This window comes from Heteronotia binoei, chromosome 12, assembly GCF_032191835.1.
Source record: "Heteronotia binoei isolate CCM8104 ecotype False Entrance Well chromosome 12, APGP_CSIRO_Hbin_v1, whole genome shotgun sequence".
Taxonomy (NCBI): domain Eukaryota; kingdom Metazoa; phylum Chordata; class Lepidosauria; order Squamata; family Gekkonidae; genus Heteronotia; species Heteronotia binoei.
In genome coordinates, this window is record NC_083234.1 from 17,179,800 (window position 1) to 17,199,235 (window position 19,436).

Consider the following 19,436-nt stretch of genomic DNA (forward strand, 5'->3'; position numbering starts at 1 on the left):
AGACCCTCTGTGCAGGCTCGCTGATTGGTGGGCAGACGGGGGCCGGTCTTAAAGGTACGGTCGTTAAGTATTATTTGTCCGCCGAATTCGATCAGGCAGCTCGTCGTGCGCCGCGGAAGTGTATTTGCTCCAGGAATTTTAACCTTGCGTCCTGTTTGCAAAAGTGGGCGGGAGCTATTTTTGCAGAAAGAGCTGGGCGAAGGCGACAGCGAGAGGGAAGGAGATCTACACAATTGCAAAGAATACCATCGTCCCTGTTTAGCAGGTATAGGAACCCATTGTCCGCGGTTGTGCTGGTCTGGACGTGCATTCATTATGCATTTAATACTGGAGCATATGCCCCAGCTATGTTATCCAACGAGGAGTAGCGGCTAGAGTCCGGGAGACCAGGGCTCAGTCAGAGCTTGAATTTGCTAGTCATTCTCTCGTACCTCACAGGGTTGTTGTGAAGATATAGGAGGAAGGGAAGGCCTGACCTGGATAACCCAGGCTGACCTGATCCCGTGAGATCTCGGAAGCTAAGCTGCTTACTTTTGGACTCTTGGCTAGCATTTGGATGGGCGACCTCCAAGAAATACCAGGGCTGTAATGCAGAGGAAAGCAATGCCAAATCACGTCTCTTGCCTCAAAAAACAAGTTTAGCTCTCCACCAAGTGGTGCATAACACTAAAAGAGCTAGAACTTCTGACTGCCAGACAATCTTAGAATCTCCTGGCTATTCTATACACACTAACATACTGCCATGTGATAACTAATTAATTAGGAAGAAGGGAGAAATATGTATGCAGCTTATAGCTCCTTGCACAAAGTGGCAGATTCAAAATGCAACCAATGCCAATCTAGTTAGATGGTCGCAGCAATATGCAGCTTGGCTGGCTTATTAGAGTCACCTTTCTATAGCTGCTTTTCTACCACCTGCAACTCCAATTGAGAGCTGGTGGTCTGGGTCTGAACTGTGTAGTTGCGGGGGGGTGGGGCTAGTAAGGGAGGGATTGCTTGGGTCCTGCTGAGGACTGCTGGGGAGGATCAGACAGCTGAAGCAGATGATTGCAATGGGTGGCAAGTCTGGCCTTTGGGAAAACCACATTTTTGTGCTTTCCTGCCTTTTTCAGCAGTGGCTTTATGGCATCGTTCAACCATAGAAGAAGAATTGCAGACTTATACCCTGCCCTTCTCTCTGAATCAGAGACTCAGAGCGGCTTACAATCTCCCATATCTTCTCCCCCCCACAACAGACACCCTGTAGGTGGGTGGGGCTGAGAGGGCTCTCACAGCAGATGCCCTTTCAAGGACAACCTCTGCCAGAGCTATGGCTGACCCAAGGCCATTCCAGCAGGTGCAAGTGGAGGAGTGGGGAATCAAACCAGGTTCTCCCAGATAAGAGTCCACACACTTAACCACTACATCAGACTGGCTCTCTGCACCAAACTGAACCACTACGCCAGACTGGCATAGTTGGTGGAAGTGAATCACTTTCTGTTTCAGCTCAATTGCTATTATCAGGAATATGCTACTTCTGAAAGCCAGCTGGTTGCAAATGTTTTTCTTTCCTATTTAGTTTTGCCAACCTCTGGGCAAGGCAATCCTGGCATTACAGCTGGGATTACAGAGATCTCATTGGGAAAAATGGCCATTTCAGAGGGTGGAATTTATGGTGTCACATGCCTGCTGAGCTCCATTCCTTTCCCAAACTCTGCTGTCAAGTCTCCAGGAATTTCCCAATCTGGAGTAAGCAACTGTCTTCCCGGCTCTCATCCGTTTCTGGAGTTAATATGATTTCATACCTAAGCACAGAATTGTCCATTCGTGTGCAGTTCTTGCCACACAATGTGTATTGCGCTATCCTAAGCACACTTATGGAAGACCCCTGTGGCGCAGGGTGGTAAAGCTGCAGTACTGGAGTCCTAAGCTCTGCTCACGACCTGAGTTCAATCCCAGCGAAAATTGGGTTCAGGTAGCCGGCTTGAGGTTGACTCAGCCTTCCATCCTTCGGAGGTCGGTAAAATGAGTACCCAGCTTGCTGGGGGGAAAGCGTAGATGACTGGGGAAGGCAATGGCAAACCACCCTGTGAAAAGTCTGCCATGAAAACGTTGTGAAAGCAACGTCACCCCAGAGTTGGAAACGACTGGTGCTTGCACAGGGGACTAGCCAGTTTGGTGTAGTGGTTAAGTGTGCGGACTCTTATCTGGGAGAACCGGGTTTGATTCCCCACTCCTCCACTTGCACCTGCTAGCATGGCCTTGGGTCAGCCATAGCTCTGGCAGAGGTTGTCCTTGAAAGGGCAGCTGATGTGAGAGCCCTCTCCAGCCCCACCCACCTCACAGGGTGTCTGTTGTGGGGGAGGAAGGTAAAGGAGATTGTGAGCCGCTCTGAGACTCTTCGGAGTGGAGGGCGGGATATAAATCCAATATCTTCATCTTCTTCTTTTTAAGCGCACTTATGCAACCAAGTTCCATGGGACTTGCTCTCTTGTAAATATTGTTAGGCTTATTGCAGCCACACTTGAGGAATGCCACAGTGGTGTCAGTTGCTGGTCCTCGTGGGCAAGTCAGTCTCTGGAGGGATAATAGGGTTGCCATGTCTGCCCTGGTCACTGCCAGGGCAGATCCAGATCCAGGATATTTGTGGGTGGAGCCTGGGGAAAACAGGGGTAGAATTCCATAGGGTCCACCCTCCAAAGCATCTCTTTGGTCCTGGGAGACTGATCTTGATAATCCAGAGATGAACTGTAATTCCTGGAGATCCCCAGGTCTTACCTGGAGGCTGGCATCCCAAAAACTCTTTTCTCTCTCTATGCTCCTGCAAAACCTCAGCAGTCCATATTCTGTTTTGCTTCCTCTGAGGATGTATGTTATTTTCCACCTTGTTCTCCTCTTCCTAGGTGCCCAGCCTGCTTCCAAGAAGCTGGGGAATGCCGCCACGAGGCAAAAAAAGAGCCGGAGGGCCCTTGAAAGGTTAGCGGGGAAACCAAAGACTGGTGGGTTTGTCCTGTTCACTTTCTTATTGTGTGGACGTGTGTGTTAAAGAACCGGCTTGGGATGCATCTGCCTGTTTCTGGTTTTGGATGCATGCCATACAAGGGCTATGGAAATGTAAGGTGTTACAGTCCTGTTAAAGGTCTGAGTGGGGAGTTGGAATCGGCATGTGGAAGTCACCACTATTCACCACGTCTGGGTCCATGCAGTTCCTAAGCCTCTAACCGCAAACACTCTTTTCTGTCTAGTCCATATTGGCTAACTACACACAGCCTCTCCTTTTCTCAGCTCTTTGCCACTCTGTTCCTCCCTTGGGTCTCTGCTACTTCACTCAGGACATTATTCCCTCCTGATCCCCACCTTCTGGTAGGGCTGCCAGCCTCCAAGTAGGGCCTGGAGACTTCTCAGAATTACAACTAATTCCCAGCCTACAGAGATCAGTTCTCTTGGAGGAAATGGAAACTTTGGATAGTGTGCTCTATTCAGGACTTTTTTTTGTAGCAGGAGCTCCTTTGCATATTAGGCCACACACCCCCTGATGTAGCCAATCCTTCTGGAGCTTACAGTAGGCCCTGTACTAAGAGCTCTGTAAGCTCTTGGAGGATTGGCTACATCAGGGGTGTGCAGCCTAATATACAAAGGAGTTCCTGCTACAAAAGAAGCCCTGGAAGGTATTATACCCTGCTGATGTCCCTCCACTCCACTCCCCAAATGCACCTTTCCCTAGCTCAGCTTCCAAATCTCACTTAAGACCACGCCTCAAGCTTTATTTTTGATAGGACAAATCTCCATGATAACCTCTCCTCTTTCCTGTGTGCCTTAAGCTACCAAAGAACCTGTCTTGAAAGTGGCCAAATCTGAGATCCCAAAGGACGAAGAGGTACCAGTGATGGTCAAAAAGTCTGGAAAGAGAAACCCCGGGAAAACCTCTGCAGGAAGAGCCAGCACAAAGCAGGAAGGGAACCAGAAAACCTACACCCATTGGCTGATGAAATCTGAACCAGAGAGCAGGCTGGAGAAGGGAGTGGATGTCAAGGTAAGCCGGCAATCTTCTCTTTCCATTTGCACTTCCCATAATACCTGCCTTGCAACTAGCTAGAGGGCACAGATTTTTACTTTGGGAATCCTGGCAGGCTTCTCAGCTGTCTTCAATTTGCAGTTCCAGGATTAAGTCTCTTGTTTTCTCCTTAAAATGCCAGCTGAACTTAAAGGGGAAAGCAATTCCCAGTTGTGTCGTATCTGCCTGAAGGTTCTCATTTTTTTCCATAAATCCTCCTTTTTGTTTTGAACAGCAACATCCCGGAGTGCCGGTTAAACAAGTAATTAACACCTTTCTACTGTATACATTTAGTGATATGGCCATCAGCCATAATAACTGGCAGGCTTTTAATTTTTTTTTTTCAACAAATAAGCCAAACGCAAATATGTTCTTGTTAGACAAACAACATGCTTTAGCAGATGTCCGTAGTTATTATCTGCATTAACAGACAGCAGATTAAAAGGCTGTATCTGAGCCAAGCTGCATTATAACAATCCGGGCCAATTTGTACGTCATGGTCCAGTTCTCCACAGTTTCTGTTTCTCTCGAGTTCATTTTCATTCCACCCTTCCTCCAGTGAGCAGAGGGCAGGGAACATAATTCTTCCATCAACATTCAGCCTTCACAGCAACCCTGTAAGGCAGGTTAAGCTGAGTGTGTGACTGGCCCGAGGTCACCCAGCGAGCTTCATGGTGGACCATGGATTTGAATGTGGGTCTCCCAAGTCCCAGTTTGGTGTAGTGGTTAAGTGTGCGGACTCTTATCTAGGAGAACTGGGTTTGATTCCCCACTCCTCCACTTGCACCTGCTGGAATGGCCTTGGGTCAGCCATCGCTCTGGCAGAGGTTGTCCTTGAAAGGGCAGCTGCTGTGAGAGCCCTCTCCAGCCCCACCCACCTCACAGGGTGTCTGTTGTGGGGGAGGAAGGTAAAGGAGATTGTGAGCCGCTCTGAGACTCTTCGGAGTGGAGGGTGGGATATAAATCCAATATCTTCTTCTTCTTCTTCTTCTTATATTAACCTGATTCTGGTGTGGAGGATTGGGTGCCTGCTGCAGGCTCTTATGCTTTTATTTATATTTACCTTACATTTGTATGCCGCCCACTCCATACGGACTCTGGGCGGCTCACAGTCACAATACCGTAATAACAATGCCTTATGGTTAAAAAATCAAAAACGTATAACAATTTATAATTTTTAAAAATTTAAAATGGTGCTATAAAATTTCTTACATAGGTGGTCCAGCTTCATTTTAGTTCTTAATTCTCTGTAGTGGTCTATTGGGTGTCTTATAGATGGATGGTAGTATTCAGCGACATACTAGTGGCAGCTCCTCACGCATTAGTTACCGTAGGCCTGCCGGAAAAGATCAGTTTTGCAGGCCCTGCAGAATTGGGAGAGATCCCGCAGGGCTCTCATGGCCTCTGGGAGTGCGTTCCATAAATTAGGGGCTGCCACAGAGAAGGCCCTCACCTGTGTAGAGAATAATCTGGCCTCCCTTGGTCCGGGGATGGATAACAGATGTTGACTTCCTGAACGCAGTTCTCTCTGGGGTATATATGGGGAAAGGCGGTCCCTTAGATAGACAGGTCCTTGGCCATAGAGGGCTTTAAAGGTCAATACCAACACTTTGAAGCGGATTCGGCACACAATAGGCAGCCAGTGCAGCTCTTTCAGCACCGGTTGAATGTGCTCCCACCGAGGGAGCCCCATTAACAACCGCGCCACAGCGTTCTGCACTAGCTGCAGTTTCCGAGTCAGAGTCAAAGGTAGCCCCATGTAGAGGGCATTACAGTTGTTTGTTTTCGAGGTGAGCATGGCATGGATCACCATTGCTAGGTTGCACTGCTCCAGGAAAGGGGCCTGTTGCCGTACCCGCTGCAGATGAGAAAAGGCAGGCTTGGCAGCGGCTGCCACCTGGGCCTCCATAGTCAGAGACTGCATCCAGCGCCGAAGCGTTATCCAGGAATCTCTGTAACTGACCCGCTACAGCCCACTCTATAACCTTACCCAAAAAGAGTAGGTTTGATACCGGCCAATAGTTTGCCAATTCGGCCGGGTCAGCAGATGGCTTTTTTAAGAGGGAGCAGAACACAGCCTCTTTAAGGGGCATGGGAAAGATTCCTTCGCAGAGGGATCTATTGATAATCACCTGTAATGGTTCACGTAGTGTCGCCCGGCTGGCTTTCACCAGCCGAGATGGGCACGGATCCAACGCACAGGTGGTAGAGTGCACAGTGACAAGGGTCCTGTCGACTTCCTCCAGGCTGAGCGGAGTGAAGGAATCCAGAAAAGGACCAGAAGACGTGCTTGGTGCCTCGAGTTTGCTCACGGTATCAAATGTGGTGGGGAGATCGTGGCGGAGCAACGAGACCTTATCTGCGCAAAAACTCGCAAAAGCCTCGCAGCCTATTTCCAATTCTCTAACGTTTGGTTTAGCTTGTGACAAGGTTGTTCATGACCTTGTGCCGGGCGTGAGGTCGCAGATGCAATCCGGGTCGCAAAGTAAGCCTTCTTTGTGGCCCGGGCTGCCATCTCATAGGTCCGCATAAATGACCTATAGGATGTTCTCATTGCCTCGTCACGAGTACGTCGCCACTGCCTCTCTAGTTGTCTCTGTCACCGTTTTATCGATCGCAACTCTGGGGTATACCACGGAGCCAATCGTGAATGGGGACGAAGAGGACGCCGAGGAGCAATCTCGTCAATAGCTGGGGAGAGTCAGCTATTCCAAGCCTCCGCAAGCTCATCCAACGAGTTGCCCAAAGGCCAGGTATCCCGCGAGGCCATCTGAAACCTCATAGGATCCATCTGACTTCGCGGGCGAGCTAAAACCTGCTCACTGCCTAAACAGGGTAGGAGTGGAATATTCACACTGGCCCTCAGGGCATAGTGGTTTGACCATGGCACTACATCTGCAGTAATCCGGTCTGCTACAACTCCTGCCGCAAACATCAAATCTAGCGTGTGTCCTGCTTGGTGCGTGGAGGTTGTTATATATTGGGAGAGTCCCAGTGCAGCCATGGGGACATGAGGTCCACCACCCGACTAGAGGCCATGTCCTTGGCATGGACATTGAAGTCACCCAAGACTATAAGTGGAACAGCTTCCATCAGGGACAGTAAGGCACTGGCGAGTGCATTAGGTGGACGGTACACCGGCCATATTACCAAACTCTCTCCAATGTCCCACGTCAAGCCAACACACTCTGTGCCAGTGATCTCTGGCGACGGGAGTGCCCTGAAGGAGTAAGCCTCCCGCATTTTCTTCCTCCAACCCGTGCGTTAGTTCTTTTCTGCATTACCTAGTTTCTTCTGATAACACTTTTATGTAGTTCAGGCGGGTAGCTGTGTTGGTCTGAAGCAATAGAATAAAATTTGAGTCCAGTGACACCGTAAAGACCAAGAAAGTTTTAGTCAAGGTATAGGCTTCCCTGTGCATGCATACTGCTTGCACACGAAAACTCATACTTTAAATAAAACTTGGTTGGTCACTTGGACGCTACTTTTCTGTAGTGTTGGCATTGGGCAAATTATGGGTTTGCAAACTATGGCTTAGAGATTAGTGCTAAGTATTCATTCACTTAAAACTTTTATTAGCTGCCTTTCTTCACTGCAGAGCCCAAGGTGGCTTATAACATAAATAAAAATACATAAAATAAATTCCAATTCGTCCTCCCCCCCCCCCCAGTTGAAAAACACAGTTCAGGATGGATAGTAAACTTAACTGAATACAGGCCAAAGTAAAACCATCATTAACTGCCTCCTAAAGATTGAAAATGAGGGTACCAGGCATTTTTCTGTAATTGTGGAGCTGCCACTGAAAAGACCCCATCTTGTGTACCCACCAAACAAGCTTCTTTGATTGATGGGACAGTCCTGGGGAGAAACATATCGGAGTATGCAGTTCTTCAGATACCCTGGCTCCCAAGCTCAGAACCAGTGACCAAAAGCCTGGTTGCTTGATTGGGATCTCAGGAACTTGGAACAAGAGGGAATGGGCATGAGAGAGGGTATGTGGGTGGCCTACAAGCCTCTGGTGCTTCTCCAGTTTACACTTGATGTGGTTAGAGCAACAGATAAGAACTGTGGAGATCCTCCCTTGTCATGAAGCGCCCTGTGTGATCAGAGGTCAGTTGCTCTTTCAGCCTAATCTACCTCCCAGGATTGTTGTGAGGACATAATTTGGGTGGAGAACCCACATACCCCTCTTTTTAGCTTTTCAGGAAGAACCAAACAGTAATCTAATATCTTTTTTTATATAATTGGGATTGTCTGACCAGACTGAACAGTGTAAATTACCCTAATTACAGATGGTTATGCTTGTTATTAATAAAATCTCTTCCAAGATCCTAGTTATCTGCCTGTTTAAGGTCAAAACCAGATGTGGCTTTTTCAGATAAATTGAGTCTAGGTTTCCATTGCAGCTGTGTGGGACTTATTTTTGACAGACTGTAGAGCCTGATTCTGCTTTGGAACATGGGTGGGAGGGGGTGGGGAAGAGGGCCTCCTACCTCCCCCGGTGCCATTTTCTCAAGCTGGGAGGGTGAGAGGTGTTTGCCCTGTTTAAGAACTGCATGTGCTACTATGATGGATGCCATTATCTCTTTAACTCTCAGGCAGATTTTTCCCGCCAAAACTTCAGTTCTGTTCAGTGACCAATGTCTAAACAAAGGGGGGAGACAGTATAAGTGTATTTCAGTAGAGGGAAATATGCATACTACTGTAGAACAACTCGGCCACTGAGGAGAACTGAAGTTTTGGCAGGAAAAAAACTGCCTAAGAGATAAAGAGATACGTTTTGTTGATTGTACTGATCAGGGCTTTTTTTTTGTAGCACGAACTCGTTTGCATGTTAAGCTACACCCTCCTGATGTAGCCAATCCTCCAGGAGCTTACGGGGCTCTTCTTACAGGGCCTACTGTAAGCTCTTGGAAGACCGGCTACATCAGGGGTGTGTGGCCTAACATGTAAAGGAGTTCCTGCTACAAAAAAAAAGCCTTGGTACTGATGCACTATGTGTAATCTGCCTTGAGTCCCCATGAGACGGGCAGACTATAACTAATGTAAATAAGTAAAATAAATAGAAATTATTTCCACACAGCTGCTGTGCAGCTGGAAGAAAGGCAACCCATACCCACCGTATTTAGAAACACCATATTTAGTTAGGCTCTATAAGAACTTAGCAAGACACAGGGTAATCGAATTGCAGATTTTAAACCAGAAGCCTCTTCTGTATAGCAGTGACAAGTATACTAGTATGGAAGTGGAGCAGAAATATTGGTAATTAGAGAGCACGGCAGACTATTGGGAAAAGAATAAAATCCTAATTTTAAAAATAGCACCAAGCCTCAAAGAGTGACACGTATTTTTAATTTGCTTCTCCAGTTTGGCATTGAAGATTTAAAAATGCAAGCGAACCAGACAGCATGCTGGGATGGAGTCAGGAATTACCAGGTAAATCATGAAGATTTACGTTGTTCAGTATAATAAAACAATCAGATTGCAAGAGGCACTATTAAATCTTCTCTGTGTTCTTTACCCACTCTGCAAAAAAAGAAAAGAAAATCAACTGAACCACAAATGTAAAACCTTCCTTGATGTAAATGGGTTTGAAATTGGATACTAAATCCTTTCTCATCCATTCCCTCCTACTGTTAGGGTGATAAGATTTGCTTAAGGGAGCAATCCTATGTAGGTCTACTCGGAACTAAGCCTCAATTTATTCAATGGTTACTCCCTGGAAAGTGTTTTTAGGATTGCTTCCGATGTAACTAAATTTCTTTATTACCACAAGTGGGGAGGTGTCTCCTGATATTTTGGGGGAAAATACTGGCTCTAAAAGAAGGAGACTTTAGGCTAGTAAGAGGCAGTACCAAGGAGATTTTTATACCAATTGTATTCTTGAGAGAACTCTCAGAATTAGAGAGAACTCTCACACCGTTGCTTAACCAAAGGAGGCTGTTTTATTCATAGAAAATAATAAAATAATTCACACATACAGAAAATAGATACACACTGGAAACAAACACACAAGCTTAACAGAAAATACAAGGGTGAGAGGGATATAGCAGGGATTTGGGGGGAAATATAGTTACCATTCAGAGGTCCAGGAGTCCATGAAGCAGAGGATGTGAATATGGAAAGTGGTCCAAACAGAGTTTGTGGGTGCAAGACTCCGGGTGCCCAAGACAAGACACACACACAGTGGGGAAGTGCTAGTCTATATAGGCAAAAGCGTTACCTGATTGGGGGTAAAACAATGTGTTAGGGGATTCTGAATGAGGGTCCCAGGAAGACAGAGGTGTTGTCACATTTGCATCTGTGTAAATGGACTGGTTTCCGGGTGTAAACAGGAACTGTTAATGTTTCTGTGGGAATGTGGCTAGGAATGTGAGAGCTTAACATTCCACTGATGATCCTCGATTGCTTGAAGAGAAAAGGCTACCCAGTTGTGGGAATGACCCCTCGATTAAGGATTAGGAAAGGAGGACCCAGGCTTTTGTGATAAGGAGAAATATCTTCTTTCCTGTGGACTCCATATTGCAGAAGAATACCTCTTTTGTTTTTAGAGGGTAGGAAAGGGAACCAGTAGCCTAGTGATGCGATACAGCCACCTCCCAAAACAGCGAGTCAGATTTATGCTTAGCTGCCAGAAACCATTTTGTTTGGTCCTACTCCATCTTAGTTTCACTGTATACTTCCAGGCCCCACTCTGGCCCACTCCTGAACCAGTCATGTCTGGCACTTGTGTTGTGAGAGAACTGCGGGTGGATATAGAAGGGATATCCTTTTTCCCATTATACCCTTTCAGGGGTACAGAGGGGACCTTACATCTTGCAAGAACTCTTCCTCCCTACATCTGTGGTTTCTGAAACACAACCTTTGTGCGTTCTCCAGGACAGCCTAGACTGTACCATCCAGGTCAGGGTGCTTGTGACAGTAATTGATCATCTATAAGAGATCTGTGAACCTGCTTGTGTGTGAAGAACTTAATTCTGCGTTCCTGTGGCAGGCCCGGAATTTCTTGAGAGAGATGAAAGTTGGGCAGACGGCCTTTTTCTATCACAGCAACTGCAAAGAGCCTGGGATTGCGGGCATCATCAAGGTGAGCACGGTTTTCTGTGAACCTGTGCATTGTTTTTTCAGGAAGCCCGCTGGCTTTAAACCACTTGTTAAAAATGTACTGAAAGTTTTCTTTAAAAAAAAGGTCTGCAAACATTCTCATAGTAGATATATGTGGCAACAATATTCATTGCTGAGCAACCATGAATAACCTCATGAGTTTTACTGGAGCCGGCAAGGGTAGCAAACGTTCATCTCAATATCAAAGATTTCAGGTTTCCACGGCTGGCATCATCATTAGGGTTTGTAGAATCTTTCGGGCTCAAGTGCCGTGTTCTACTGGAGAAAGTTTTTCTTCCAGACGTTTCGTTCTCAGCTGCGGATGTTCTCCGCAGCTGAGAACGAAACGTCTGGAAGAAAAACTTTCTTCAGTAGAACACGGCACTTGAGCCCGAAAGGTTCTACAAACCCTAATGTTCATCTCACTCCTTGATGCAATTTAGTGGGAGATCAAGTGGTGAATCTCTGTCCCTTAAATCAGGGGTGTCAAACTCATTTGTCACGAGGGCTGGATCTGACACAAATGAGACTTCGTCGGGCCGAGTTGTGTTGGGCCAGGCCGTGTGTGTATCTATTTAAGATTAGGTAGCAGAGATAGGAACTTTTTAAAGGACACAGACAAACATGACTAGAGATTTTTTTAAACTTAAAATAAAACCTGCTTAAAACATTAGCAGTGGTTGGTCTTAGAGGTGCTTTCTTTGTATCTCTCTTGTGCAGTCCAGGGAAGTGGGCAAAGGAAGCTCTAGCTCTTTCCTTCCCTCCCCAGGGAACCAGGAGGGGGAGGAGCTTCAACCAATTAAGAAAATCAAGGTTTTGTTCTGTAGCTCCTGTGCGATTGAGCAAGCCTTACTAAGCAGTTGAGATGCAGAAGGAAGCAAGAGAGAGGGAGAAGGAAGCAGACCAGAGCCAGTTGCTCGGGGGCCTGATTCAGCCCCTGGGCCACATGTTTGACACCCTTGCCTTTAATGCTTAAAAAAAAAAAAAGGTAGTCCCCCGTGCAAGCACCAGTCATTTCCGACTCTGGGGTGATGTCGCATCATGATGTTTTCACGGCAGACTTTTTACAGAGTGGTTTGCCATTGCCTTCCCCAGTCATCTACACTTTCCCCCCAGCAAGCTGGGGACTCATTTTACTGACCCTGAAAGGATGGAAGGCTGAGTCAACCTTGAGCCAGTTACCTGAACCCAGCTTCCACCAGGATTGAACTCAGGTCGTGAGCAGAGAGCTCTGACTGCAGTACTGCAGCTTTACCAATCTGTGCCACGGGGCTCCTTAAATGCTTAGAGCTGTGCAAATCACTGATATTCAGTGCAATCCTAAAGTCTACTCAGAATCCTATTCCAGTCAGTTTGATGGGGCTTACTCCCAGAAAAACGTTCATAGGATTGCACTCTTTGTAATTTGGGGTTGGGGGGTTGGAGACAGACTTTCATCCTGGCGTGATAGACACAAAGAGTATACATCCATGCATATCCATATATATCCATGCATATGCAACAGACTTGAACTGTTTTAGGTTGTTACCTCTTCTCCAGAAAACCTGGGCATTGTAGCTGTGTACAACAACAGCCGGAGCCCCATGGTACAGAGTAGTAAGCTGCAGTACTGCAGTCCAAACTCTGCTCACGACCTGAGTTCGATCCCGGCGGAAGCTGGGTTCAGCTACCCAGCTCAAGGTTGATTCAGCCTTCCATCCTTCCGAGGTTGGTAAAATGAGTACCCAGCTTGCTGGGGGGAAAGTGTAGATGACTGGGGAAAGCAAGGGCAAACCACCCTGTAAAAAGTCTGCCAAGGAAATGTTATGATGTGATGCCATCCCATGGGTCAGTAACAACTCGGTGCTTGCACTTTTACCTTACAACTACAGCACCCCACCAAACCACAATATCTGGAATTCTTTTATGGGTGTATGCAGGGGTTGTTTTGTTGAAAAAGAGGTGGTGGAGCTCATCCAGGGATTGTTATGCAGCTGCACCTACTATTCAGTGGACAAGGTGGGAAGGAGGAGGTGGAACTCTCAGAAAGGTTGAGGAGCTGCGCTCCTGTGAGCTCCCGCTGAATCCGAGGCCTGGGTGCATGTGAACTTTAAAGGGGGAGGGGCTGAGGCTCAGTGTGGTAGAGCATCTGCTTGGCATGCAGAAAGTCCCAAGTTTGATACCCAGGATCTCCAATAGAAAGACTTAAAAACAAGGTGATGTAGAAGAACTGCACCTGAGACCCTGGAGTGCCTCTGCCAGTCCAAGTAGACAATACTGATCTTGATAGATCAGTGCCCTATTCAGTATAAGGCAGCTTCATGTGTTCCTATATCTGATGTCCAATTTGATGCTGTCCCAGTTATATTTGAAGCTATAGGATTTCAGCAGCTAGAATGCCAGATTTGCAGGAATCCTGAAATTGCCCTGAGTTAAGGAAAGCCCTACTTTCTAGCCACCTTCCATTCATGTCTTTATCCTTGCTTTTTCTCCAAAATCTTAGGTGGTTAAGGAGGCCTACCCAGACCACACCCAGTTTGAAAAGAAGGATCCTCATTATGATGCTTCCAGTTCCAAAGAAAATCCCAAATGGTGGATGGTAGGATTGTTAAATAGATTTTTCAGTCAAACAGCTTTGGAGAGAAGTGGACGCGGTGAAAAGGCATTCAGACATCACAGCAAGCCTCCGTTGGCCTGCTTCATTGCTGTGCTTACATGTTCTCTCCTCCCTTTGTATGTAGACAGGGTCAGCTCGCCTGCTAGGCAAACTAGGCCGTTGCCTGGGGCACCGAGAGGCGGGGGGTGGCAAATTGGGCTCCCCCCCCGTGCCCCAGGCAAACGCTTACTTTGCCTCCTTACCCCCCCCCCCACTGTCGTGGTCGCTGCTAGCCCCCTCCGACCTGGCAGCGCTGCCCCCCCCCACCATGGCAGCGCTCTGCTTGTTCGCTCCTCTCCCCCCCCGTTCGCTGCGACTAAAACTAAGCTCTGCTGGTTTCTCAGCCCGCGCCTGCGCGTTTTGTTAACAAAATGCGCAGGCTGCGAAGTGGCAGGGTTTAGTTTTAGTCGCGGAGAGCAGGGAGAGGGGCGAGCGAGTGGAGCACGGCGGTGGTGGTGGGACGCGGCGGGGGGGGGGTGCCCTAGAGCCGCCCCTGTTTGTAGACCAGGATCAAAGACTTCCTCATTTCATAAATTTTCACTCGAACTTCAGTTTGCTATGCCATTTGAATGTGAGTGCCTGGGCAAATTGGATTTTGCTTTCTCTCCACAAGCCCAGGTTTTAGTATCTGGTTGAATCCCTGCCAAAGATACGTAGTAAAAATGTAAGAAAAAACTGTGGGATCATAACCCAGAGTTCACAGCTTGTGGTGCTGATTTCCACAAGTTAATTATGTGTTGCATGAAGGATTTTTTTTTTAAAAAAAAAAATCTGTTCTGAACCTAGTGCCGAGCAATAATGCCATTAGTCAGCCTAAGGTTACGGGAGGAAACAATGATCAGTATCAACTTTCTCATATCATGCATGGTTTCATAAACCTCAGTCACGTTATTCTAAAGCAGCTTCCCAATTCTGCAGTCTTTGGACCTGACTTTTGTTCCTTGCACTTAAAGGTGGATGTCCAGTTTGTGCGAATGACCAAGCGCTTCATCCCCCTGGCAGAATTGAAACTTCACCACCAGGCACACAAAACCTCTGGAGGCCCCCTGAAAGAAATGGCACTCTTCACTCGCCAGAGACTCTCGGTACAGCCTCTAACTGCGGGTAAGTAGGAGGAATGAGCTGCTGTCTCCAGCTATTGGGAAAATATGAGAAGCCCTGTTGGGTCAGGCCAGTGGCCCATCCAGTCCAACAGTGGCCAAAACCCAGGTGCCTTCAGGAGTCTGCCTGTGGGGCCAGAACTCCATAATCCCTCTCACTGTTGCCCCCCCCCAAGCACCAAGAATATAGAGCATCACTTGCCCCAGACAGTGAGTTCCATCTGTACCTTGTGGCTAACAGCCACTGATTGAACTCTGCTCCATATTTATCCAATCCCCTCTTGAAGCTATGTATGCTTGTAGGCAGTGAATTCCACCTGTTAATGACTCTTGGGGTGAAGAAGTACTTCCTTTGATCTATTCTAAGTCTGCTCATCAGTTTCACTGAGTGTTGAGCGCTTGTATTAGAACAAAGCAGTAGACAAGTTCACCTTGAAGATCAGAATGTAAGCTTTCGTATTACTGATGTAACAAACACGAATTTGAGCAGACTTCGGAGGATGGTGGAAAACAGGAGGGCCTGGCGTGACTTGGTCCAGGGGGTCGCAAAGAGTCGAACTTGACTGTGCGACTGAACAACAAAAAGTTTCCGTATGCTGTTAAGCAGACAAATGGGAATGGAAGCAGCAATTATTAATATAAGAATTGCCGCTTCCGTTCCCATTTGTCTGATGAAGTCTGCTTAAGAGCATACGAAAGCTCACATTCTGAATAAAACTTATCTGGTCTACTGCTTTGTTCTATTGCTTCAGACCAACACGGCTGTCTACTGGGAGCTCTTGTATTGTGAGAAAGATAGAAAAGTACTTCTTCCATGACCTTCTGTATCCAGTCCAACAGTGGCCAAAACCCAGGTGCCTTCAGGAGTCTCTATTACATTCTCTATTACATCATTGCTGCTTTGCCAGACAGCTCATGCATGGCTATTTTGAACACATGATGCCACTTTTCACCAAGTTAGACCGTTGATCTATCAAACTTGGTATTGTATACTCTTGACTGGGCAGCTTCTCTCCAGAGCAGGGGTGGCCAAACTTGCTTAATATAAGAGCCACACAGAATAAACATCAGATGTTTGAGAGCCACAAGACAGGAAGGACAGAAGGAAATTAATACAAGAGAGGGAAGGAGGGAGAGGTGGAAAGAAGGCAACTTTAACTTTGAAGGCATTTGAGAGCCAGTTTGGTGTAGTGGTTAAGTGTGCGGACTCTTATCTGGGAGAACCGGGTTTGATTCCCCACTCCTCCACTTGCACCTGCTGTTGTGACCTTGGGTCAGTCAGCCATAGCTCTGGCAGAGGTTGTCCTTGAAAGGGCAGCTGCTGTGAGAGCCCTCTCAGCCCCACCCACCTCACAGGGTCTGTCATAGGGGAGGAAGATAAAGGCGATTGTGAGCCGCTCTGAGATTCAGAGTGGAGGGCAGGATATAAAGCCAATATCATCATCATCATTCTATAAGCCACCAGCTGGCTTGGCTTGGAGAAATGATTTAAAGAGATCAATGCCTTCTCCAAGCCAGCCAACAAGATAGTGGGGGCTTCAAGAGCCACACAATGTATGTGAAAGAGCCACATTTGGCTCCTGAGCCACAGTTTGGCCACTCCTACTCCAGAGCCTCAGGCTGAGGTCTCTCACATCAGCTACGATCTGATCCTTTTAGCTGGAGATGCTGGGAGTTGAATTTGCATGCAAAGCAGATGCTCTGCGGCTGAGCCATGTAGATCTTATCCATTTGGTCTTCCCAGGGGCAGCAGGTTACTTGGGACCAACAAAGACCTTGCTGAATGCAAGAAAATGTAGCCCGCTTTCTTTTCTACAGCTCCAAATAACAGTGTGTTTCGGTTTTTCCAAAGTATTCAGCCTTGTAGTCTGCTAATAAGCATTCTGCCCAGTGCAAGGCCATTTTGGACTATAGCCGGGGTGGCCAAACTTGCTTAACAGAGGAGCCACAGGGAATAAACATCAGATGTTTGAGAGCTGCAAGACATGAATGCCAGATGTTGGAGAGGCACAGATTGATGGGGGAGGGAAAGGTGGGAAGAAAGCAACTTCAAATGCGTTCTACAAGCTGCCAGCTGGCTTGGCTTGGAGAAGCAATCTGAAGAGACAAATGCCTTCTCCAAGCTGGCCAATGGGGTGGGGCCTTCAAGAGAAGAAGATGCTGGATTTATACCCCGCCCTACACTCTGAATCTCAGAGCAGTCACAATCTCCTTTACCTTCCTCCCCCACGACAGACACCCTGTGAGGTGGGTGGGGCTGAGAGAGCTCTCCCAGAAACTGCCCTTTCAAGGACAACTACTACGAGAGCTATGGCTGACCCAAGGCCATTCCAGCAGCTGCAAGTGGAGGAGTGGGGAATCAAACCCAGTTCTCCCAGATAAGAGTCCACACATTTAACCACTTCACCAAACTGGCCATGCAATATGTGTGGCTCCTGAGCTGCAGTTTGGCCACCCCTGGACTGTAGGTTGAGAGCACGGCCTTAGCTCTGTTATGGAGGTGGGACCTGGATTAGTGGCATAGAATCTGCTTTGAACTGAAAAGGTCTCCAATTCAATCCACAGTATCTTCAGTTAAAGGATCTTGAGTTGTGGGTATTAAAGACAGACCCTGCTTTATTTACTTCATACGCACCATGCCTTCTGCTCCAATGGGGGACATAATGCGGGTGATGTAATTATCCCATCCTCCATTTTCTCTTCAGAACAATCTTGTGAGGTAGGTTAGGCTGATAGTGACTCCTCCAAGGTCACCCAGACAGCTTCCATGATATCATACCCAGGTGTTCCAGATCCTAGTCTAACACTCTTAACCACCACACTACATTGGGTCGCTTAGGTGTTTATATGTGCTGCGGTAATGCTTTGAGACAGAAAAGTGCACCTTCGTATATCTTCTCCTCCTGGACCTCTCCATTTCCACTGTGCTAAAAATGTGGATTTGTTTAAAAAAAATGTGAACTCGCATCTCATACTGTACAAATCTTTTCTTTAAATGCTTGCATTTTTCTGCCTAAAGGAAGGAATAATATTGAGATCTCTTTCAGGGAGGGGGGGTGTTCAACATGAGGCTTGTTGATTTCCGTAAGAACACCTTTCATAATCCCCTCCAAGCCATTATTGCAGCATTAATCAGGAGACCTAATGTCTGATTCTTTGCTTTCTCTCTTGACAGAGGAATTCGAGTATGTGTTGAGCCTGGAAGAAGAAAAGCCACACTGAGAACTGTGTTCTGAATCAGTGCTGAATCGTTAGAGCTGGCTGACCAGTGGCTGAGTCGCTCCTGCAAAATAGGGCGGCTTTACACTGTCAGACAAGAACACTCTGGAATTGCACTAAAGCCATGTTATCATCATTAAGAGGTTAAGGTGTTGTTGTTTTTTTAAAAAAATAAACGTTATTTGGGTTTTTTTTTTTTTTTAAAAAATCATTCTTAGGAGGTTTTACCGCCTGTGGGCTAGTTAGTGCAAGGATAACCCAGAAAAAGAACAGCAGCTGAGAACGCTGCAGGCGTCTCCTGGCAATAAGCTTCCCCGTAAACCTGCCCAACAAAGATTGGGGTGGTGGAGGGGAGGAAACGGGGGCAGGCTGAGAGATTAGAGCAGAGCTTGAAAGCTGTAAGAGTCAGAAGGGTATGGATTGGGAAACCTGCTGGAAACACACGATGGAACAGGGGTGGCCAAACTTGCTTATAAGACCCACACAGAATAAACATCAGATGTTTGAGAGCTGGGAAGGAGGGAGGAAGGCAAATAGATGGGGGAGGGAAGAGGGAGAGAGAGGTGGAAAGAAAGCAGCTTTAAATGCATTCTCCATGCTGCCAACTGGCTTAGCTTGGAGAAGTGATTTAAAGAGACAAATGCTTTCTCCAAGCTAGCCGGTGGGGCTTTGAGAGCCACACAATATGTGTGAAAGAGCCACATGTGGCTCCCAAGCCACAGTATGGTCACCCCTGCTATGGAATCTAGCAGACCAAATGTTTCAACTCTCATGGATAACCTCCTCCATCAGTAGAGAATAGAGTACAGTCCTAGCGCCAGACAACTGCAAAACCAACTGTTACAATGAGACATTCTTGATTTGTGCGTCATTCCCATTTATGTCCATAGATGACTTTTTTGGGTTTTTACCATGAAGTTGCAGATGACTAATGGCCACCCTGTAGGGAATTCAAGGCAAGAGGTGAACAGAGCTGGTTTGCCATTGCTGGCCTCTCATAGTGACCCTGGACTTGCTTGGTGGTCTCCCATCCAAATACTAACCAGGGCTGACCCAGCTTAGCTTCCAAGATCAGGCTATCCCTGTATGGCCTAACCTAAATATGTATCCCCCCGCCCCAATACAAACAGCAAACTCAACCTATACACTCACATCTAAGGGCAAATTCCTGAAGGCCCAGTTTTCTCACTTGACTGCACCATCGTGCACTAACATGTTTATAAAGCAGCCCCCACAGTCTCTTCTCTGTGAAACTAAGACCAAAACATCCTGTCCTGTACCAGCTGTGATGTGGACAAGCCTGAATTAGCACCAAGGCACCCATAGGCAGGCTCTCCCAGTAATA

At 47.1% G+C, this 19,436-nt stretch overlaps 1 protein-coding gene across 1 annotated transcript; it reads left to right on the forward strand.

The window, feature by feature from the left end:
* Positions 1-69: 69 nt before the first annotated feature.
* THYN1 (thymocyte nuclear protein 1) lies at positions 70-18,284 on the forward strand. Its single transcript, XM_060251192.1, has 8 exons — positions 70-265; positions 2,883-2,955; positions 3,801-4,012; positions 9,401-9,469; positions 11,028-11,120; positions 13,620-13,715; positions 14,726-14,876; positions 18,048-18,284. The coding sequence occupies exons 2-8, from the start codon at positions 2,913-2,915 to the stop codon at positions 18,092-18,094; spliced, it is 711 nt and encodes a 236-aa protein (XP_060107175.1). The 5' UTR covers positions 70-265; positions 2,883-2,912; the 3' UTR covers positions 18,095-18,284.
* The last annotated feature ends 1,152 nt before the right edge of the window (positions 18,285-19,436 follow it).

What these genes read in the sequence shown, in the direction of transcription:
- THYN1 (XM_060251192.1), top strand. Translation starts at nt 2,913, where the DNA reads ATGCCGCCACGAGGCAAAAAAAGAGCCGGAGGGCCCTTGAAAG. An exon ending in ATGGAGTCAGGAATTACCAG is followed by an intron (nt 9,470 to 11,027) that starts GTAAATCATGAA and finishes TTCCTGTGGCAG; the next exon opens with GCCCGGAATTTCTTGAGAGA. An exon ending in AAAATCCCAAATGGTGGATG is followed by an intron (nt 13,716 to 14,725) that starts GTAGGATTGTTA and finishes TTGCACTTAAAG; the next exon opens with GTGGATGTCCAGTTTGTGCG.